At 39.1% G+C, this 23,588-nt stretch overlaps 2 protein-coding genes across 9 annotated transcripts; both read left to right on the top strand.

Moving 5' to 3' along the window:
* The first annotated feature begins 878 nt into the window (after window positions 1–878).
* nup58 (nucleoporin 58) lies at window positions 879–13,961 on the top strand. 4 transcript variants are annotated; one of them, XM_037078355.1, is made up of 14 exons: window positions 879–1,439; window positions 1,807–1,952; window positions 2,081–2,113; window positions 2,209–2,487; window positions 2,642–2,810; window positions 3,001–3,066; window positions 3,226–3,400; window positions 3,591–3,670; window positions 3,948–4,066; window positions 4,273–4,355; window positions 4,614–4,815; window positions 10,662–10,745; window positions 11,413–11,511; window positions 12,324–13,961. In XM_037078355.1, the coding sequence occupies exons 1-14, from the start codon at window positions 1,360–1,362 to the stop codon at window positions 12,491–12,493; spliced, it is 1,785 nt and encodes a 594-aa protein (XP_036934250.1). In that variant the 5' UTR covers window positions 879–1,359; the 3' UTR covers window positions 12,494–13,961. The 4 variants fall into 4 exon arrangements, with proteins under 4 accessions (XP_036934250.1, XP_036934249.1, XP_036934251.1 ...); XM_037078354.1 differs by having other exon boundaries at window positions 889–1,439; window positions 1,804–1,952; XM_037078356.1 differs by lacking the exon at window positions 10,662–10,745 and having other exon boundaries at window positions 900–1,439; window positions 1,804–1,952.
* Window positions 13,962–14,512: 551 nt separating this feature from the next.
* ropn1l (rhophilin associated tail protein 1-like) lies at window positions 14,513–23,588 on the top strand. 5 transcript variants are annotated; one of them, XR_005071375.1, is made up of 7 exons: window positions 14,513–14,670; window positions 15,488–15,620; window positions 16,474–16,597; window positions 17,483–17,644; window positions 18,291–18,466; window positions 22,169–22,411; window positions 22,684–23,588. XR_005071375.1 is itself a non-coding variant. In XM_037078358.1 (6 exons), the coding sequence occupies exons 1-6, from the start codon at window positions 14,695–14,697 to the stop codon at window positions 22,775–22,777; spliced, it is 711 nt and encodes a 236-aa protein (XP_036934253.1). In that variant the 5' UTR covers window positions 14,558–14,694; the 3' UTR covers window positions 22,778–22,827. The 5 variants fall into 5 exon arrangements, 3 of the variants coding, with proteins under 3 accessions (XP_036934253.1, XP_036934255.1, XP_036934254.1); XR_005071374.1 differs by having other exon boundaries at window positions 14,558–14,716; XM_037078358.1 differs by lacking the exon at window positions 22,169–22,411 and having other exon boundaries at window positions 14,558–14,716; window positions 22,684–22,827.

The raw sequence follows: 23,588 nt of genomic DNA, 5'->3' as shown, positions 1-23,588 counted from the left end.
GTGGGCTTTTCGAAGTAAAAGCACGGGTTTATGTAGGTCAATTAAAAAGGTCCAGAATTGATTCCTCTCTCTGTAAAATGTGTATTTACTAGTAAGCACAACTTTGTTCAGTGAAACACACTGTGTATGGATGTTACCTAGCATTGTAATTTTAAGGCCTTCAAGATAGATTTTAACTAAGGTCTCCTTTTACTGGATGGGGCCTAAACATTATAATAATGCAAGGTTAATATGCTATTGTTAATTAATTCAAAGGTCCAGGACTTCGGGGCAACTTCCCACTTTGCCCACACAGTAATTCAGCCATGAAAGTTTGAAATGAAACATTTTAATACAAATTAAAATGTTATTAATTTCTGAATGAAAATCTGGCTCATTGTGAAGAATGTTTTTACTGAAATAAAGGGTGATGCAAACGATGGTACATTTACGCTATAAATTTGGCTCTAAAAAATAATTTACATGCAGTTCAAAACAACATATGGAAGGAAATTATAAAATATCATTCACAAATGAAATAGAGCAACTATTGATATAATGATGAAGATGAGCGGTCGCAAAACAATGACAGAAGAATAAATAAATAGTGACTGCAAGAGAAAAAGAATTGTACAGATTTGATTCCATCAATTCAAATAGGCTTTATTGGTATTGAAAACAGGCATTTACATTGCCATATAGAACATAAATATAGCATGTACAGAAGCAGATTGATAAGATGCAATATGAGATAGTGATTGTACACAATTTTACAAATATTAAAGTGTTGCCTGGCTCATGTACCATGTTTTAAACATTCGAAATGATGTCTCTTACTTTGAAATCCTCGCCGGAATCAAATTATCGTCTTTTGTCGGTAAATGACGGTTTTAGGAAACGTCTGCTGCAAGGACCAAAGTATGGTGTAATGCGCATGTGTGAAAGTGCCAGGCGTCATGCGACACAAAAAAACAGCGGTAGGGACGACGGGAAACGTAGTTTGAAAAAAAATATTACCCGAAATGCAATATCATTCGGGAAATACCCAGTACCAGGCGGGGAATAGGAAAATAGCACCATGCGATAATTCATCCTGTGATATTTGTCAGCTTTGAAAATAAAAACGGAACAGGATAGGGTGAAGATACACCTCGGGCTGCAGTTGAACAGTTCCCGATTTATATGCCAAAGGCGACATTTTTTTGCATGTTTTGAGTAGAGACAAACCCGCGGCGTCGTCCCTCACGCGGGCATCTTTCAAAGCTAGCTAGCGGGTTAGCCTTAGCTGTGATGCTGGGTTGCTTGCGTCTTCATCAGTAGCTCAAGTCCACAAAAGGCAATTGGTGTTAAATGCGTGCTATGTTTAACTCTTAAGATACAATGTCTGGCTTTAACTTCGGAACAGGGACACTTGGTGCCACCAACCCTGGTGGGGGATTCTCATTTGGGGCCGCAACCAGGTAATGACATGTCTCCAATAGCCGACTTAGCTAATGTTAGCATAGCATTGAACTGACCGGTTGTTAGCAGGTATCAACACTTGCATAAGCATTATATTAACGGAGTCTCTGTGCGTTTTGTAAGATTGTAAGTTATTAGTGCAAAGTTATGTTCTTTCTGTTGCGTAATTAGGTGTTTCTTGTCAGTAGGAAATATGAGGTATCATAGCTTTCACTTTGATTCGGTGTCACTGTGCAGACTGCACGTTGTCCGGTGATCTATAAGTTTTGGGGTTATATTTAAAACGTAAATTGTGAAAGTTAAACAGTAGTACAATTCCCTTTTCAAATGTATCTTTGAATTGCTTCGTTGCTTTTTCCTCAGTAGTGCACCTGCAGCCAGTACTGGTGGCTTCTCCATCGGGACTGCTCTGGGTACAGCCACCACCAGCACCACCCCATCTCTTGGCCTTGGAGGCAGTCTCTTCGGTCAAAAACCTCCTGGAGGATTCTCTTTCAACACACCTGCCTCAAGTAATAATTTCACACAGATACATAAACAAATCCAGTGGCAAGAGGTGAAATCAATTAGCTTGTTATATACCTGCCTGCCTACTGCTGTCATACATCTTGTCATGTGTTGTTATGTTGTTCTCCTTCAGGTGCTGCTGCACCCACAACAGGCCTTACATTAGGTATGTTTGTATTTCTGGGATATCTTTTGAACTTAGATCATGTATTATCAACAACAAGTAGGTTATAATGTTGATTTATACATACTTTCTCTTAGGTACTCCAGCCACTACAGCTGCAACTGCTGGCTTCAGCTTGGCCTTTAACAAGCCCACTGCTTCAGCAACACCCTTCTCCCTCACCACCACTGCTACCACCTCCTCATCAGCCCCCACAGGGGCAGGTTTATCATTTGGCTCTGTCCTGACATCCACAGCTCCACAGCAACCTGCCGCCTCGGCCTTCACCCTTGGTCTTGGTGCCACAACCACCACCACAGCAGCCTTAGCAGGCCCGTCACTAGGCGGGGGTCTTTTCTCCAGCAGTGCAGCTACAGGTGAGATTAAAACAGACAACCTGAGCTTGTTCACACATTATAAGGGGAATGGGTGTGCAGACAATATAATGGCAAAGCTTTGATTATTTTAGAAGTAGTTCTCAATCTTAATACTGCCCATTGCTCTAACCTACATCTCTGCTTGGTGTTGCAGGTTTGGGTCAGACCACTCTAGGAGGAGGAGGTGGGTTAACGTTGGGTTCTCTGTTAGCATCCTCCACAGCAGTATCATCAGCGCCTGCCCCTAGTATTGGCCTTGGTGGAGTTGACTTCAGCACTTCCTCTGAGAGTAAGAGTGACACATCTTCTGGAGCCAATGCACAGTAAGTAATGCTGACCAACATATGCATGATTCTTTACTAAATGGAAATGCTAAATTAACTTTCCTGCTAAAATGTAAACATGTTTAAATTGCTGTTTATACAGTAGAATGGCTTCCTGTTAATTTAGACTTGATCAGGAGTGACTAATTTGTTTGTAATTATTAAAACACACTCTTTTTCTTTCTCTTAGGGATAGCAAAGCTCTGAAAGATGAGAACCTGCCCCCAGTCATTTGTCAAGATGTTGAGAATTTCCAGTAAGTGTTTATGTGTAAATTGTTCATGTAAAAATGTGTGTGTTGTAAAAAAAACGGCTGGAAGTATCATAGAATCATACCTCTACAACTTCTGAGTTGGACTGTGGCAATGTACTGTTTTAGTAATTTCCAATCATTTTTGTTCCTCTTTTTTGATAGAAAGTTTGTCAAAGACCAGAAACAGGTTCAGGAGGACATCAGCAGAATGTCATCTAAAGCCATTTCTAAAGTCCAAGATGACATCAAGAGCCTCAAACAGCTTCTCTCTGTCAGTGCCAGTGGTCTACAGAGACAAGGTCTGGGCATCGACAAGCTAAAGCTTGAGACAGCACAGGTAAATACAATCGATATAGATAGAACCATGAGATTTGGAGCCATAGATAAATGAGATCTAGGTTTTTGACCATGCTACTCACACCATGTATTGAGAATGTGTCAAATGATCCAAGAAAGGGATGGCATCTAAAATATACCTAAAAAAAAACAAAACGTTTTTTTGACCATCTCTTACTTTTCTTTTTTAGGAACTCAAAAATGCTGACATAGCACTGCGAACACAGAAGACCCCCCCTGGACTACAACATGAGAACACAGCTCCATCAGAGTACGTCAGCTACTAGATAGTAGCAGATGCATAATAATCAATGGCGTCTAATAATGCAATCTGATTTCTATATCGTTTACTCGGTTTTAAGCAACAACTTTGATGAAGTTGATGAAGGTTGCCTGCTAGTCTCATGAGAGAACACTAAATAATCATTGCATCAGTGGTGTAAATATTCCACTCATCACTAGGCACTCAGTTGTTTTCTATATATCAGCTTTCAGCACTTAATGTATTTGTCTTAAATGAACAAATGTGTTATTTTTTTTTTGTTCAGTTATTTCCGTAGCCTGATAGAGCAGTTCGAGGTGCAGTTGCAGCAGTACCGGCAGCAGATAGAAGAACTGGAGAATCACCTGACAACGCAGAGCAGTGGCTCCCACATCACACCTCAGGGTGAGAGGATGTTTGTTTGCTCAAAATTTGATAAAGAAAAAGAAACAATGATTGTTTGATAAGTGCCAATAATAAAGGTTTGTCTATGACATTGTTTTTGGTTTCTGATTGCTGACCATTATATATTTTTCTTAACCCCTACATCTTTTCATGAACTTAGCACAAATGATGATGATGATGATATTTTATGTATTTTTTGTTTCTAGACCTGACCTTGGCCATGCAGAAGTTATACCAGACATTTGTTGCACAGGCAGCCCAGCTCCAGTCTGTCCATGAGAATGTCAAGGTCAGTTCTTTTCCTCTAGCTTTGTCTTAAAATGATTTAATATTCTATTGAAATGTTAATGTTTGGCTGTGTGATAAGGAATCCTCAAACTGAGTCGAATTTAATTGTGATAATACTGTCATATCATGTTATTGTTTTATGAAAGTTTGTTGTCCAAATTGTCCCTTGACCAAGTTAAAACAAATAGAATTAGATACATGTTAATTGCATTTTTTTTTTTTTTTTCGTCTGTCCTTTTGTGTATGTCGCTCATCATAGATCTTGAAGCACCAGTACCTTTCCTACCGTCGAGCCTTCCTGGAAGACTCCACCGACGTCTTTGAGTCCAAACGGGCATCTAACAGGAAATGGCAGAATGCACCGCGAGTAACGACTGGACCTGCCCCATTTTCCAGTGTGCCCAACGCTGCAGCGGTGGCCATGGCAGCCACGTTGACCCAGCAACAGCAGCCAACTCCAGGTCTGACTGCCTACAAGTTCTAGAAAGTTCTGCTCCCCTCACCTTAAATTAGAGGAGGTAGAGGTGGAACAAATGTAATAATTTTGGGAGGGATTGACTCGATAATTGTTTTTTAGAATGAAGCAATTATGCAAGGGGACAGAGGGGATGACTAAAAATAATTAAAAACAAAATAGACTTCTCTGGTACCAAGCTATTGTGTGTGTCTAATGAAAGAATGGTTGAAGAAAGGGAGAGATGAGCCCCGACTGGAAATCTTTGTGCTGCCTTACCATCTGTCTCTGACTCTTAGTTCAAGGGTTAGATACATTTATCTAATGCGCCTTACAATACCAGAGTGAGGACATTTTCCCCAGTTGGAAAGTAACACCAAAATCTGGCAGTGTTGGTGCCAAGTCTGTACACCTCAGAATGCCATACAGTAAACAGTAATACCAAGGATATAATAACTTAAGTCACCTAATCTCTGTCTGTGCCCTCACTACATGAAGGGTCTTGGAGCAAGTGTATTAGGCTGACATTATTTGATAAATGATGCAATGTGAGTGAAAGTCCAGCTATCTCAATTGTTACACACTTGAATCTTGAAGATGTTATGAGAGCTTCTAAATCTCATTTCAGCAAGTACTCAAATCTTTCATTAAATGAATGCTTGTAATGAGCCAACTCCATGAAGGCTGTTACGTATAGGGGTTAGAAACATTAGACACTTGCTGTGTCAGTCAGATAGACTTGGATTGCTTTTTCCTTTTTATGAAGACTGTGTCTTGGTGATCAGTTGGTGTAAGAGGTATGAATTTATTATAATGTAGCTCTAGCTGATCAATACGTCTCTTCCATGTAGGGGATTCTCCTGCTAATTACTCACCAATTGGCATCAGCTTACTTTATTGAAAATACAGGACTGTAAATGTTTTCAGAAACACATTTGTTCTAACGGTTGTGTCGCCATTGTTCATTGAAGCATGTAGCTTCTATGGACAGGGCCTATGTAATATAATAGGCCAAATGTCGGCCAAGAGCCACATTTTTCAGAGACCATACTCTAAAGAATTATACTTAATTTAACTTTTAATTAAAAAAAAAACATATGAACTATCACTAAACTTGTTAAATCCTTTCTGCCATTAAAAACAAAACTATACTAAAAACTTTATTCTACATGGTATTAATATCCAACATAAACAGAAAGGTAAAGCCTGATCTTTCTATTACCAGTGCTGGTGTTTTTTGTTTTTTTTGTCACCAAAAATATTTAAATAAGCCTAATACTTTAATATCATAAAACATAAACTAGCAGGTCACATTGTTTCAGTAATCTTGGCACTCAGTGGCACACTAATTCACTTTTATGAAACATTTTTCAACTGAAATAACTGTTAAAAGTAGTATCCGTTATAGTTGTTGCCACATCTCTGAGATGTTTAACAGATTTTCAGCCTTTTTTGTAGGCTTTGATTTGTAGGCCATTTTACTGGCATATCAGGGCACCTACTTACAATGAACAAACTAAGCTACTATGTACAGTATATTAGCATGTTTCTGCAGTCATTTTTTTCTTGTAAATTTAAATAAAGTGGGGTAAAGAGTTTGAAAGCAATACTTTAATTGGATGGGGTTGCAAAGGCAGCATGGTTTAAAAAAACAAGAAAAGCTTCCTTTTCAATAAAAACATAGAATCTGCTTAGACTGTTAATAGAGCCGATGACCAACAGTTGTTACCCCAGACAATGAATGTGGTAAATCTTTTCAGTGTTGCTAAGTTGAACATGCAGGAGCTATTCCGAATTAGTATCTGTGCCAAGTAGGGATGAGGATATTTTATCAATCCGTTGCTTAACCACAATTAGCAGGAAATGCCTCTTCACAAACGAGCCCTGTTTGCACAGGAGATAGAATCCACTTGTGTGGTAGAAGTGCACACTACATTGGTGCCTGCTGAAGATTTTATTTGTTTTGCTCTCTATTTTTTTTTCTTTTTAATTTCATATAAAGCCAAATCAATTACCTATCATTTATTGTAACCCTGTGTGCTCAGGGTATGCTAGCTGTCTAAAAAGCTGAATTGCGCTGTAACTTATTTCTCATAGCTTTGCAAGTCTGTCAATCCCAGAGTTGGGTATTAGGTTACATGATTTCCTTTTTAAATATCAATTTTAATATTTAGCAAAAACCCCATCCCTTTTGCCAAATAGTTGTTATTCTCCAGTATTTGACTATACTCAGTCATTTTAACGACTAAGCCTAATCACAAGTGGACATCTTGGTATTGACAGTATTTATTTACCTATTTATTTTCAACTTTATTTTTTTGTTTATGTGCGTAACTAAGTCCATAATTGGAACGGCATAGTGAAGCATGGCCAGTATTACAGCACATATAACACTAACCATGCAGCTGGGTGGCTCTTACTTCAGGCAGACTCTTGTTTGACCTGTATATTTGTTGTTGCCGTGTTTGAATTTTGAGGCTTGTTCAGATCTGTGCCTCAGTGGACATGAGTTGAAAGGTGCCAAAAGACTCAGGACTGAAAATATAAACTATTTAATAACCTGAACTGTAAATTTTAACTTAGAAATTGTCTTTCCATTGCTGCACTTAGTTGGTCTTGAAGTGGAAGTGAGGCTGAAAACCCTGTGAATTTGCCACATGTCCAAAATTGTCTGCATTATTTTACTGTTGAATACTATATTGCATTTAGATGGTTTGGTTGCATGAGGCCATACCATTCTTACTTGATAAAAGCTACTTCAGCTAAGGGCTACGGTTGCTGTAACGGGGCTGGATCATTTGGCATTAAGTTCAGTTAAATTAAAATGTAGAGTAAAAGTGTTATTCACAAGATGTAATTTCAGGTATTTATCCAAGGTGGTGGTACTTTGTATGGACCTTTGCTGAGACAAGTCTCTCTGATTTTGTAGAAAATCTACCTTCTCATTGTTTGGACTTCTTTGATTGAGCCCTGTTTGTTTTTGTAGACAAGTGGAGAAGAACAATTTTTGCTGCTCACACTGGGTCTTCAGTACCAGTAAGACACATTTGTGCCAATCAAAACAGACCAATCACTCTGGTCAGATTTTGTCCACGTCTTTATTGCGTGGGGTTTTATTTCCCACTATTTTGAAAGGATATACAGTGTTGCTCTGTGTTAGACACTGGGGAGAACTTAGCAATTTTTGGACAAAAAAGTAGTTTGATATTTTGTGATATAAACTGGTTTTCAGTTCACTCTCCAGCACTTATCCGTTTGTTGCTGCTAGTTACAGTGGTGCTTGTTCAATCCAACCTAATTGATTCTTTCTCGATGGAGTTGCTGAGTGTTGGAGAGAAAACCTGCTGCTTTGGACCTTCCAGTCCTCTGTTAAACAACTCTAACATTCAGTTAGTAGGATTGAGATGAATGTCTGTCGGCCCATCAGCCATATTCCCAATTCATCCAGAATTTGGATTTTTTGTAGTTTTGCTTACTATTGAACATATTGTCTTCCATATCTCTACAGTTGTACTTGGCAAAATTGAGTGCTGCAGGTAGGACACAATATTGTAAGCTGACCTGGAAGTTGGCATCACCCTGGTTCCTTCAACAAACGGCCAATGGGACTTTCCCATAGGATTTTGAATAAATGCAGGAAATAAGATCTGTGGTAAATAAATAAATAAATAAATATTGATTTGTTAACAATAAACTTCACAAATGTTCACTACTTTTCTGATATCTGAAGCGTACATACAATCGGCAGAAATAAAAAGCTAACAGTAGGCTATGAACTAAATACACCTCAGTCGCTTGACTTCAGCGTTACCACCACTAAGTTCCCTACTACACTACACTACACAACTATACACACTTTACAATAAATTGATCAATCTACAAGTTCAAAAGCCTCAAAATTCATGACCGGGTATTTACTGACACATTTGATGTTGTAGATCAAATCTTGAAAGGACTTTGTTAACCACTGACCTTATTTCAGGCATTAAACAAAAAAAAAAAAAAAAATCCCAAAAACATTGACTTTGAGACGAAGGAAACACTTACTCACTTCCGGGTATTTGGGCTAATTCCTGATTTACATGAATATGAAATGATGTTAGCCCGTCAAAGCTGTGTCGACCTTGACAGTGAAGGTGAATCTTCGGCCACCTGTATGTTTGGTATCTTTCCAATATCTGTCAGTGTTATGTATGGAAATACTGACTGCTGTTTTTTTCTTGAATGCTGAAACAGCAGGAATGATCCCATTTGCCCTTTGTTTGTTTTTTTGTCCAGAACTGAAGGAATTAAAACTTGATATTTCTTTTTAATTTTTGATGGTTGGCAAATTACTTACACCACAATTTGCCTACAGTTCTTCTGAATCTCAGTGAATCAGAATTTGGTATACGACTTCGACGTTGAGCTTCAGCACAGCAGCTCTCTAAAATGGGCTTGATCAGTTGAAAATCTGCTAGTCTGGTGCTCTGAGTGGTTGGCTGTAACAGACTGTTTTGAATGTTCTTATTTTCCTAATCATTTCCTTTTTATCATAAGAATAGTTTAAGCCTTTTTCGCAGTGTTTTTTCTGTATGTGGTTCTAAGGAGGTACTACTCTTGCAAGTTGTTTTTTTTTGGGGGGGGTGATCTTTGCAACACATTTATATGAAAATTACTCCCTCAACTACAATATCTCAACCAGCCACCTCACCTGAGTCAGACTTGATCCAACAACAAAAAGTATTCGTAGCCTGTGATCATTTGTAGATTTATCTAAGGTGCAGCTTTTTGTTTACAGAGAAACACAGATTAACCACCAAGAATTGGGCTGTTAGGTCTGAGAATACACTGGTGAATAGTGTTCAAATAAACACAAACCACAAAGATCAGTCGATTCTTGTTAAAAGGATGGTCTGAAACTTACCCACCTTGACTTCCACAAGCAAAGTGTAACATATCACTGAGTTTCCTTTTTTATTTTGATCAGTTTACACTGAGAGGCAGCCATAGATGCCAAATTCACATTTCTTACCTAAATCTCGAGTGCTTTTACTTGTAGATGAATGTGTTTCAACTTGTATAACCAATGCCTGTTGATACAGTATATTTAATATATAATATGGTGTGCCTTTTTAAGCTATATTCAATAATTGTGTGATGCTTTTTTTTGGTGTATGCTAGTTCATTCACTCTCAGAAATCTTGAAAATTTGGAAACTTGTCAAATGCAGTAGCAGTTAGCAATTAACAATCAATTTTGTTCTAAACTGTTTGTTTGTGTTTTATGTAAGTGGAATTGCATATTAAATTGACAATAAATCCGTTTTTAAACAAAGAAACGTTTGTCCTTGTTTCTTTTCGACTGAAGTTGTTTAATATGGAGACTAATTGGAAGCCTTACAAAATTTCAAAACATACCAAACAAATTGCATAGAGGAAAAAGACAAGTTTCTGAGTGAAAGAACTAGCAGCATTTTTTTCCAACACTTTTTCAGCAAGAATAGTTTTACATCTGATTAGCTGGAATGTTTTAGTTTCCATTAAAACCCAGTATTGTCTAGGTAAATATGCACTTAATATGCACTACCTTCTATTGCAAACATTTTGCTTCTTAAAAATTGATTTGAAAAAACCTATATTCAGGATTTTTTGGGTTATATTGATATTAACGTATATCATTAAGTTTTATTTAAAAGTTAATGGGACTTGAATTTTATGTTACAGTAGTTTAAGTCACAAAATGCATAATGTGTCCTTGTTGGTGAATCTTCATACCAGCTTTTTTCTGTCAAACGAGATCAGGAAAATAATTTACTTGATACACAAAATACATTCGGAGGGGTAAAGCATATACTCTCTCTCTGTGCCTTAGGGACCCAGGCGCCCTTGGGGGCAGGGTTCGGAAATCCATTTGCCTCGGCAGTGGGCACTAGCTTGGGCTCGTCTACCCTTGGAGGTATTGCCTCTGCCTTTATTTAAAAAAATTAAGAAATTCCCTTTTTGCCCTTCCCTTTAAACAGCCTCCATGCCTCCTAGCTCTTAATGCCAGCTGCCTTTTTGTAATTTTTGTGTGTGAAAGTAGTGTTAGGCAGCGTGTATGTGTCTGAGAGTGTGGTGCAGTCAGAGCTTATCAGTTTCCTTGTGCGTTCACACCACAAGAAAACTGAGCAACCCCTTGCCACAGGAGGTCACTGTACTGTCCAAGTTTGGATGATAACTGACAGGAGAAATTTGGCCCAGAAAAAATAATCACCAGGTTTTGTGTAAAAACAGTTTTGTTCAAAGTATCTTGGCAGTGTGGGAACAAGTGGTCTGAACGCACATCAAGTTAGTGTTCTCTTGTAGTTGGTGTGATTGGTGAAGTATTCCTCGTGTTTGTTTTTCTCCCTTTGGACCTTGCTTTGCCATGCAGTGTACTGTGAATACTGTTGTGTTCTGCAGTCTCTTGTCAGAAGTTAAGCTGTGAGTAGTGCTCCAATTTTTAGGCTGTGGCATTTGTTTTGCATAGTGTGTTTGTTTGCTAATTCCTGCCCGTATTCCTGAGGCACTGCTCCTTTCATTCTTTCCTTGTGTAGCCTGTGTGCTCAGCCCAAAACTGACTTCCATGTCACTCTCTCCCACAGGTTTTGGTGGTGGGCCAGGATTTGGTGGGGTGGGGACTGGGGGGTCTTCTTTTGCCTTCTCCTCCGCCAATAAGCCCACAGGAGGCAGTCTGAGTGCAGGTACATACATATTGTATATACCCATTCATACCCGGCCCTGAAAACTATAGAAAAATTGCCCTACATGGTGTCTGCAGATTCTTAAGAAGTCTTATATTAAATTGTATTAATATTAGGCCCTTAAAGTCATTTAACAGTCTTAAATTTGAATGTATGAGATTTTGAATACCAAAAACATTTAATCTAATTCATCCATGTTTAATTTCTTTTGTCAAAACTTAGATCAACTGATGCAGATCAACCTAGCGCACTCAAATAACCATATTCGTACTCGAAACCTACCTCTGCATGGGACCTCTCATATACTACTTGCCATGCCTGAAAAAAAACAAAAGATCAGTCTTAGATTTGGTTAAAAATGATCTCAAAATGGTCTAAAACAGCATTTAGTGTCTGTTTCTGATACCTGTTGACACACTCGAGTCTGATAAGGCTTGTGTTTGCAAGTGTACTTGCTGAATAGTGATATGCCTGAGCGTACATCCTCACATACAGTTGGGCAAGCCTTTTGTGCACATAGTGGCAAGATATTGTTAGTTTCAAAGCATCATGCAGAGACTGTCTCATGTGTTTCACTGGGTTCGTCTCTGCTCTTATTAGCCTTTTTTAATGAAAGTCAACCCTGTGTAGTCATTTAAGCCTTTTCTACGTTTGCGGGAAGTCTGGCCAAAACACATTGTAGAATATGGCGTTTTTCACCGTATCGACAAAATCTGCATTTCACATTGACATAACCTTTTGTTTTCTCTAACGTTTCGAACGTTTTCTTTTTATATGGTGTCCGTCTGTGTCCCCTTTTTTTGCTTTTCTAGGTTTCGGTAGCAGCAGCAGCTCAGGCTTTAACTTCAGCAACCCTGGCATCAACCCCTCGGCGGGCCTCACCTTCGGCGTGTCGAACCCACCTGCCGCTGGCTTTGGCACTGCAGGGCCCCTTCTCCAGCTCAAGAAACCTCCCGCTGGAAATAAAAGGGGCAAGAGATAGGACCAACGAAAGAAAGAGCCCTGAGTGACTGACCACCTGACCAACTTGGGGGTTGTAGCGGGTAAAATCTGGTCTCCCAAAAGTGTCTAAGTGCTCTAATAATCTTTATTTGCCTACAGAAGAAAGAAAATATAAACATTGGGAAAATAATATTTCATTCACCAACAACTATGATATACTGGTTTGTGCTCTTCGGTGATTTGACTCCATTTAATTTGATTTCAAACTGCAAAGTCGATAGCCAGATTTTACCTGTCAGTTGATCCAAAAAGCTCACACTCACATGTTCCTAATAGAACCAGTCAAGCAACTAAATTATATCACGTGGGTCTTATTCATACTCAGTAACTCTGAATCAATGTAGTAGTACAATGGTGTCTGTGGAGAGGCTAAAAATAGTTTTGCCTACATTTATACTAGAGTTTTCCCATTTGCATTGACTCAAAATTCTGCCTGCACGCTATAATCTGTAGCACTGCAATGCTTTTGGGACTGCCAGCCATGGACAGAGCTGGGTTAATTCCAAATCATGGAGTTATCTATGAGGAACATATGTAGTCTGAGTATTGTTTAAGATCAGTGTGTTTTTGCGCTTCGAGGTGGACAGTGCAGTTGGTTCCATTGTGTCAAACGAACTGTCAAACTGCACCTCAACGCCTCTCAAATGATGTGTTGGCCCAAGTCTTGTCCAGGATAGGCTAAGGTAGGTAAAGGGAAAGAAGCGTATGAGGTAATAGTTGGTTGGGAACAGCGTAGTCCCTGCCTGAAGTTCCCAGTGGGGGGGTATTATCTGATCCTAGATAGTTTTATAGACACAGGAGAGTGTCCAGGGTGGGTTATGGGGAAGCACAGTTTATTTTTGTATGAAGTGGAGAAAGAGATGACATTCGGGAGGGGTAAAAGGGGACTAGCACCATTATGTAGTCCACATAACCTGTGTTGTTTTTTGCTAAAGTCCATCCTTAGTCTTTAATATTGAATTTCTAGGCACATTTTGTTTCCCCCCCAATGTAAGAACTTGGGAGAAGAAACACTGTGCTGTTTGTATTACATTGCTCCCATTAAATGTTAAGTTAGTCAATCTGAAAGGGATTTCACAAGCAGATTCTACCCACTCGACCCAGTTTATACATGTGCTAGAATGAACCCGCACTTGCCAGTGTATATGACCTGGACAGTGATTGTGTGAATGTGCATGTGTGCCTGTTGCACAAGTATGAATTTGTCTCTCTGGTCTATTGTAGCTGCTGACTTCTTTTGAGCGTCTGGGGCAGTTGGGGTGGGATTCTCTGCTTTTTTTAATTGTCCATGTCAGTTCAGTTACCAAATACTGGTAGTTGTACTATTATTTTCTAATCACAGTCTGTGTAAACTTGTATTTTCAAGAAGCTGTTTAATAATAAAATCTTCAATATGATGTTTTGCCTGTTTGTGGCATCACTTCAATAAATGTGTGTGTTGACACAGAGTGGTGTTTGTCAATATGTGTTTGTTTAAATGTGTCATCCAATTTGTGATGTCTCCAACTTTAATCTGACAAGGAAAATACATTTATTCTCATCACATTTACTACTTTTATGCAAGGAGATATAAGTATGAGCAATGTAATCGCCTGTATCCAGTAAATATTACTGAGTATTGCACATGCAGAAAAGATCTGAGATTTGTATAGTTCATATGGGACATTTCAGCTTTAGTATGAGGCCTACAGATTTTAAGAAATTTAAACAGGGCTACTTATTCTGGGAAAGCATGATGCATCACCCACTGTTACATATTAAAAAAGACGTGAAGGTCGTAAGCCGTTTTGGTCACATTGTCTAATTGAATTGAGATTTCAGTACATTGAAAATCAACCAGTTTTTTTATCTTAAATTGTATGGCACATTTGAGTTTTTATGTATAAATGTTTAGCAGTGTAAAAGTCCAAATTCGGAATAAATATTGGTCAAATAAAGGTTGAGCAACAGAATGTCAGCCGTCCGCTCGCCCACCTAAAGGGGGCGGTCATGCGCGTCATGCAGTACTTCAGCCGACAAAAGAAGAAGAGCTCCGTTGCTATGCGACAAAACTGCAATACACTCATCAAGTGCTTGTCATTGCATTAAGTTGCACCTTTTGGGGCTAGCATTCATATTTTAGCCCATTTTTCAGCGTTTCGTTATTCAACAATTCAGGTAACGTAACTGGGTTTAATACACATGACAGCTGAAATTAACCCAGGTAAGGAAAAATATCTTTGGGCTTTATGTCAAGTTAGTTTCGGCTGTTAGCATTATGACAAAAACATACTCACGGAACATATAGATGAGTTTATGTTAGTTAATCGAGCAAATAAGAAATTATACCAAGACGGGTTATTGTTCTTCCTATTATAGTATAACAAACAGTAGAAGTGCTTTGTCCACACAAACTCATTTTCTTCACCCGCTTTTACTTGACACCTCTATGCTCTTGATTATAGGAAACAAATGTAGCTACAGTGGTGGTGGTTAGCTGACCATCTAACGGTATTAAGTTTGTTTCTTTAATCGCCGTTTATGGAGCAGGTTGAGCTTACGTTACTTGTTGAGACAAGTGCTACATTATTATTATTATTATCATTATCATTATTATTATAATTGGTAGTAGTAGTAGTAGTAGTAGTAGTAGTATAATTATTATTTATCTTATTATTTAAACACTACGTCTTTCGACTGGTCAATGCCAAATTCAGTGACATAGCATTCTCAGCTTTTTACTTTCTTGCTGCTTTCTTCATTCACATCAAAGTTTTCTAGCTTGTACTTCTTTGGTTTTATGGTCTTTTCCTCCATATTCCTGTCAAACGTTCCCAATGTAAGTCAATAGAACAACTGATTTCTTTATGTTGTGTTACTGTCAATGTGTATAGTTGTTATTGCCTCAGGAGTTGCCACATTTTTTTTTCTTAGATCTTTTATCTGCTAGAACTCATCTGCTAATTGGTATAAATTGCAATGTTTTATATTACAGCCATGCCTCTTCCAGACACGATGTACTGCGCCCAGCAAATCAACATCCCTCCCCAGCTGCCAGACATCCTCAAAAACTTCACTAAAGCAGCCATCCGTACACAGCCCAAGGATTTGCTGCTGTGGTCTGCAGCGTAAGTTTTAATCTCAGTCAGTGGTGGTTTGAGCAGAGGTTAAGTATACGTGATTGTTTTTTATTCCAGTCTTGATCTCTATACCATCAACAGATTCTCTGGACAGCAGCATTGTATGAAAAGACATACCCTTTTCACCTGTGCATCTCTTATCTTTACATTGACTGGCTGTAATTGGACCCAAGAGGGATTCCATATTACTGCAGCGGTTAAATTATCAGACTTTATCCAACAAAGAATAAGCACTTTGAAAATGCTGGCTGAAATCTAAATGTATGTCAAGGATTTTATTTTCTACCCCGAAGGACTGTCATAACATCTGCTATTTTATTAGCCAGTGTAGCTTGGCAGTGTTTACAGCAAAAGACAATAATGTGAGCCATATGGTGAAATAAAAACAATTCAAATGTCTCCTGGGTTACAAGATGTTTGTACGCTATTAAAGTAACTCCAGGCTCTGTTGCCTCTCAGAGACGCTGAAAGTCACTCTGCCTCTGAGTCCACTATGAAATATTATTCGAACTGTGAAGTTAGATAAGCCACAGTATGCCCTTTAGGATAATAAGAATATCGGTTAATGTCAGACAAAGAAAACTACAACACACGGTGACTTATTCGACTGATGGTACTCATGAGATCTCATTAAATTGGACAAATGCCAACTTTTGCCTGAATTTATGTTGTCTGCTTTTATCACTATTTGACTGGCATGCTAGGGAGCAGGGGGAATGAGTGACAAGCAGGCTGAAATTATGCAGTGTTTAATAATATACTATGAGTGTTAATAATGTGTGTGTGTGTGTGTGTGTGTGTGTGTGTGTGTGTGTGTGTGTGTGTGTATGTTCTCTCCCAGATACTTCAGAGCACTCTCTGAAGGAGAGTGTCTGCCTGTCAAGGACAGGCTGGAGATGAACGTTGCCACCCAGAAGACAGACACCGGTCTGACTCCAGGTCTACTTAAGATTCTCAATAAACAGGTATTTCCTCTATAGCAAGGCCACAACTCATAGAATCATCATATACTTGTTTGCTTCATGTTGTCCTTGCTGAAAGAAAATGTGTTGTGAATTTTCCAGCGTGCTTTACTGTTCTGAATCTGCCAGCCCTGCACAAATTACATAACAACTAATTATTAAACCCACTGAACATAAGGTACAGTACCTTATGATCAGTGGGTTGAATTATCAGTTTAACATCACATTAATGTGTACCTTGTAAGTTTAACATCCACACTTGGTTGCAGTTAATTGTTTTTTGTGTGTATTTGCAAAATGTAGTAATTCTCTTTCCCCCCTGTGTAACATTACATTTTCAAATCGTAAACCTGTTTTATCTCACCTGGGGTGTCCACTGGCTTTTTGTTGTGCTAGCATTAATTAATACAGCTGAAAAACGAATACTTCCTCAAAGGCTGATACTTGAGCAGATTTAACCTTGTGAGGATACTGCTTTCTTTCTGTCCTTGTGCCAGGAATATTAGTCCTATGTAGTTATTAATTTTCATAACAGCGTTAACTTCAGAACATCTGACAAATTAAAGAAAAGTCTGCTTACTTTAAGAAAAATCCAGGACAAATGCATCATTGTATGGTGGTTCTGCAACATTAAGGCTCAGACATGTAGCCTACATATCGATCTACTAGCTGGAGTGGGAATGAGTTACATGTCTTCTGTGTCTTAATAACATAACATTGTAACATAAGAACAAGAAGTCCTGCTGATAAACAAATCATTAGTATGCTCGGTGCCGTATTCCCTAGATACAAAATTGTTGTCTATTTCAACAGACAATTCTGAATAATCACTGAATAGTGTTTTCTCCCCTTCTCTGTTAACCTTCTACTCTCTTGACCCAATCTTAGCTGTCACCCATGCAAACATGCAGAAAGGAGGAAGTGGAGAAGAAATGGAGAGGACTGTGTCTACCCATGGATCAGTTCGAGGCCCTGCTGTCACTGGGTGGCTTTAGCTCAGACATTGACTGGATGGGGTTCTTCGCCCTGGGCTGCAGTGCTCTGGGAGGGGTGAGATGTTACATAAGGCAAAATATAAATGCTAAGACCACTTCATACCTCTTCCTTTGAGCCTTAAAACCTACTGTGAGGCAAAGGACAGCTGGAGATCCCCAAGCAGCACCTTTTTTGTTCATCATCTCACAGTCTAGTCTTCTCGTGTTTATACTAGATCCAGATGTCCATGATCCAGACTTTTCCATTGGGGCCCCCAGGCTCCAATAAGAATGACTGGATAAATCCCCCTTTGACAACTTGAATCTTTGCAGTGCTATGAAGCGAATGATTTTTGCCTTAAAGTTGCAGATGGAGACAGATCAAAGAGAATTTCTCTTAGCGCTCAGAACTTAGCAGATGATGGCTTAGAATCTGCTCAGCATTACCAACATGATGTGCTCAGTGTCAGTAGTTTTAGAGAATACTGCCGTGCATGAGGGTGTTGAACACTTTAGCCACATGGGGGCAGTCATGTTCTACACTGATTAGACTGTCTTTTTTTTAGTGCCCACGAGCCTGTGTGTGTTGGTGTAAATGTTTTTTCGGTGTGTGCTTGTGAAGCTCAAACAAGACTTGGTCGTCCTTGAATGCTGAATGCCTGTTTTCGTATTTGGATTTGACTAAAATCCTTCTGTGTGTTCTTCCATGCTCTCTCTGTCAGACCCTCCTGAGTTCTCTGAAATTTGCCTGTGAGATCCTGACAGAGGATGAGGAGGGCGGACCTGCGAGGATCCCCTTTAACACCTTTGTCAAGCTTTACACGTACCTGGCTCAATTGGATGGAGACATGCCACAGGACCACATTGACAACTTCCTCAACAGCCTGCAGGCACAAGTGTAAGTATTGTTTGTGTGTCAGTTTATAGAATTATAGAAATGAAGCCTACCTCATTATTGCACTTGCAATAAGCAAGAGTGGATGTAGGCGGTGGAAGATGAAGCTGTTTCATATGCATCACGAATAGAAACGCTACCCAGTCTCAAACAGCCTAATTATTTTTTCTCATTTGAATGAGCTCCCCTTGGATTCAGCTACTCACACATCTCATACAAAGTCTTTATTTCACCCTGGTCTATGAAGATAGTTAGTCATCAAGGTCATATGATATCTACAGGTGCAGTTGCCTTTTACTTTAATGACTTCTAGTAGCAGACCTACTGATGTAGTGTCAAAATTAAAGCATCTTAAATTCAATTTTCTAAATATTTGGCCTTAAATTGTGTAATTGTTGTTTTTTAGCAAATTTGACTTATCTATCTTGTAATTTCTTTTTGTCAAATTGATTTAAGCTCTGCATGTTAGTGTGCATTTTTGATGTTAAAAATCTTAAAACCTACCATTGAACGACTCAGCTGGTGTCCAAACCATGTCCACTAAAAATGATGGTTTCTGAGGTTATTCCAAGAGTCTGTCAACACTTCGGCATTGATTCCTACAGAGATAGACCTTTTCATTAAATAATAAAATATTTTTTTAACCAGAGACACTTGTCTTGTTCAAGGAGAAATCTCATCTGAAATCTCGTGAGAAGTGAAGATGGAAACATGAATCAAAGTTGGAGAGAGGAGATTCGACTTTACCTAGAGGAAGTGCCAGCAAGGATTAATTTCCAAGGTCATGGCTTACTTTTTAGCTAATTTTGACAATTAAAATGAGGCAACTGTAATAACTGATGCTGCAAGATTTCAGAGTGAGACTTTTCCTTGAGCGAGCCAGCAGCCATTGAAGCTGTGCTACAGCTGAGGCAATCCACTTGTCTGATTTCAGAACCTTTTTGGGCAAAAATCAATTATATGAATGGTTTGAAAATACTGGAATTCTCCTTTAATACTTTTTTTTTTTTTTTTAATTTATACATGCAATGACATGTTGGCAAAATGTAGCCTGACCTAAGTAACTCTAATAATCATTCCTACATAAAGCCTCACAATTGAGTTGATGACTAAAGCTTTATTTCAAAGCTAGGCACAGATTTAAATAAGGATATTTCTTTCTTTTTTATGCAGGAAATACATTCAACACTACTTAAAGATGATGGTGCAAATGTGTTTTCTGTCTCTGGATGTGCTGAACACTACTTTAGTTCTCTTTGGCCCAATATTTCTGCCAGTCAATGTTGGTAGGCTTAGAAGCACAGACAGTTTAAGAGCTAAGCCAGATCCCCTGGCCTAAGATGAAGTTGGGAGATAGTGATACTCACTGTTGTGAAAATCCCTAGGCTGCTGAGTAGAGCTGTTGCACTGATGCACTGGTTTCTCTGCCCGACAGCAACAAGCAGAATGGCATGATTCAGGTTTCCAACTTCTACATCAGCAGGAAGTGAGGGAAGGATAGACTGGAAAGAAATGGAAGACAGGAAGGAAGTACAAAATGAGAAATGTTCAATTAATAAATGGGCCCGCTAATGCTCTTTCAAGCACAGCTGTTGTTTCATTACCAAGAAATTGGTCTCATTAATTGTTAGCATCAGGCATTGTGGCTTATTATTCATCACTGTCCAGCCGATTCAGGCTGCTATTTTTGAGTCAGGTTGGAATCTTTTAATGAGCAGCGAGAGAGGCACAAAGTTGCCTTTCACAAATTGTCAGGTGGAGTGTGTGTGTATGCTTTTTATTGCCTGTTCCCTTATGTCTGGGTTAGCCAAAGTTCATTTATCATACACACAACCTATCAGCTTGCAGCTTCACCTCATTTGGCCTCTCTGCCGGTGTGTTCATTCTGCCCAGCAGACAAAAAAAGAGGAGCAGTTAGGTGATAAGCTCTGAGGGCACAAGAGTCTGATTTTCAGCTTGTGTTAAAGAGCTCAAACCCCCCCGTGTTTTGTTCACGCCTGCATGCAGTATTGTACATGGGCAAGTATAAATGCACACTCACGCTTATGAAACTATTCAGAAAATCACATGCAGGGCCAAGAAATCTCAGAGGCAAGTGCATGCATGCATAAATCTCACACCCAGTCTCTCAACAGCACATCATTTACAGTCACACATTTTTCAAAGATGATGTTTCGTGTGTCAGTAAGATAGCATGATCTCAGCTCACACAGGCACAATATGACTCTCATTTCTTATGGACATGTTATTTTCCCCCAACACTCTCACACACACACGCGCAGGCTTGTAGTTGTGTTTTTTTGCGAGTATTTCATCAGGCAGGACAGGAAACAGGATCAGTGGGAATTCACAGTTCAGGCACAGTTGGCAGTAGGTTTTAAGAGTGGAGGATACACACACACACACACACACACACACACACATGCACCCTGAAGCTGGATTGCAGCTGAGGCCAAGTCAAAGGGAATTGGAGGACAGATAGAATCCTTGATAACTTGATAACTGCAGGCTTTCCACCCGTGTGACACTGCAGACAAGGAATTTTGTCATTGCTTGAAAAAGGGATATTTCTGTGAAGATCACAAGTAGAATTTTGCTAAATAGTTTGTAGAACAAAAAGTAGGCATTGATTTTAATCTGGATTCTGGGATATCTGGGATATTGGTGTAGCAATGATTTAGGATTCCAGTCTTCAAAAGTGTTGCTGTTTGTAAACATCAGTTTTCTTATTGAATAACACCATTCAACCGTTACCTACCTATCATGCATGATAATTTGGATGACGGAATGAATCAATGATTTTAAAAGTTGAACTATTCATACCATTGACCAAAAAGAAACAAACTAGATTTTGACTCTGCTCTTTACAGTAACTTCCAGGAATCCAGAATCTTTTCAAGAAATCGATGACTTTGGTTTTGCTTCCAGGAACCAAAGTTCCTTCTTCACAGAAACTCCCCACCCATAAGTTGGTCCTTTTCAGTGGCTTAGGGACTACTGGGATTGAGTTTGCAGTGCGAAACATTGCTGACCTGTGAAACACAAGAGACTGCAGCAGTTTGTGGACAGTATTCATTCAAACTGTTAGCAGACACAGTTTGTTGGCATTTATTGGTTTATTGGTTTGACTCTCTTTTACATTTTGCTTTGACTAAATATGGACAAAAGAAGCACAAATAAATGCTATCCACTGTTGTTATGTTTCCACGAAAAAAAATCTATTTAAATTATATAATTTATTTAAAAATCACACTCTCACAATGGCAAACTACAAAGACCACGTTGTTGTCTCTGTCTAAACTGAAACCATTAACGCTGCATGTGTGCTTGATTGGACTCACTACACGCACATGTTCTATTGAGAAATGATCATCTTTGACAATTCCAGTAAAAGAAATTGCTTTATATTCATGTATGTAAGGTATGTAAGGACCTTGGTTCCATGTATTTATTATTAAGACTGCTATAGAGACAAAACAAGAAGCTTGAAACACAACAAAATATTCCTGTACATCCCAATGGTTTCTTATTTTTCTGAGGTTTTCTCTTTAAACTATAGACAGTGACACAGTCATTTGTTGTTCATAGAGGAAGCATTGGCTGATCCTCATATTTCCATGCAGCTGAGACGTATTTTTAGTTGCATCGTCTCTAGTACAATGCACACACAGTGCAGCTTCAGAGCTGTATGCTCCATTGTTTTAGGATGTTGGAACTCGGGAGCAACCATGATGTCACTGCAAAGATGTCAGCGGTTCAGGAATCTCAGCTCCAGGGTGGACATTGTTGCACAACCTTTACTGCTTCTCCAAGATTCGCTCATAACATCACATCTCCAGGGACACGACGAATGTAGCGGAGCAGTGCGAAAGAGACAGGAGAGGAGAGAGTGGACAAAGGCTCCATTTGAGCGTTCCTCTCTGTAGCTGTTGTGTAACAGATTTCAGGGTAAGGACGAGGGAAAACATGATTCATGCTGTACTCTGAAGTTGTAGAACATGGATATTTTATCAGTCAGCTTTACTGAGCTCTTTTGTAGGAACCTTTTAAACATTTTGGGGTCGTTTTACATGATTTAATTAGTGTAGACTTCATTGACAAGCTTGGCTGTTTGTATTAATTATCTAATAGTTATCTGGGACGTTCTCATTAGCTGCAGTTGCATGTATTGCTTAAAGATTGTATTGTACAAATGTCTAACAGAATATTATATGCTCCAGGGAGCTCCAAGATGGGATGATAAAACCTCTGGACTTTATCCATCGGGATGATATGGACCTAACTCCAGCCAGAGCAGCCTCAAGAGCTGAATAAGAACGACGAAAGACAGAAATGTCTGAATTAAAGTTTTATGTTTAACAGAACACATTGAACCAAATCCTGAGCCAACAGATCTGTTGGCAAGTGCAGCGTGGATGTGTCTGTGTGACCAAGAAAGAGAGTGAGCTGGAAACGCCTCTACCACTACACTTTATCTGATGTAACTTATGTGCAAGGGTCATGAACATTATGACATCACCCATACTTTCCTCAAGGGAAGTTTTAAAGCCTGGATCTGCATTTACCACAATCTCAAAGCTGAGTTGGGGTGAACAAGCAGAAACTGCAGCGGCTGCCTCTGACAGGCACCTGTCAATCAAGAACCCCCCGCAAAGCATTTTTCCATTTAAACCTCATTATCTCCTTAATGGAACAGTGATCTCATAATCCCCACTGTGACACACATAAGCAGATGTAAAAGGAATTCACTGAGACCTGAACTCCTTGCAAAAGTATACATAATTACTTTTTATTGCAAGAGAGAAGTTGGAGGAGCTTTCCCACAGATTTCAACACATTCTGGGATTTGATGGAGCCAGTATCCTGCAGCCATGAGAGGAGCGGCTTTTTGAGACACCTCCGCATCAGCTTCACCGCTCTGCCTCCCAATTACAGCGAGGTTATGTGTGTGTTTGTGTGTAAGAGGACAATTAGTTCCGCTATCGAGAAGAATTGGACGTTTATCTTGCTGTCACACTTCACAGTATAGATTGTTTGAATTGTGTGTAATGTTTTTGTGTAATTATTATTAACACTGGTTTTGTCTGTGAATTATGCTTACAATAAACTGAATACATGATTTCTC

Source organism: Acanthopagrus latus, chromosome 19, assembly GCF_904848185.1.
Source record: "Acanthopagrus latus isolate v.2019 chromosome 19, fAcaLat1.1, whole genome shotgun sequence".
Classification (NCBI taxonomy): domain Eukaryota; kingdom Metazoa; phylum Chordata; class Actinopteri; order Spariformes; family Sparidae; genus Acanthopagrus; species Acanthopagrus latus.
Note: the sequence above shows the minus strand (reverse complement) of the source record. Positions and strands in the feature narration are given on the sequence as shown.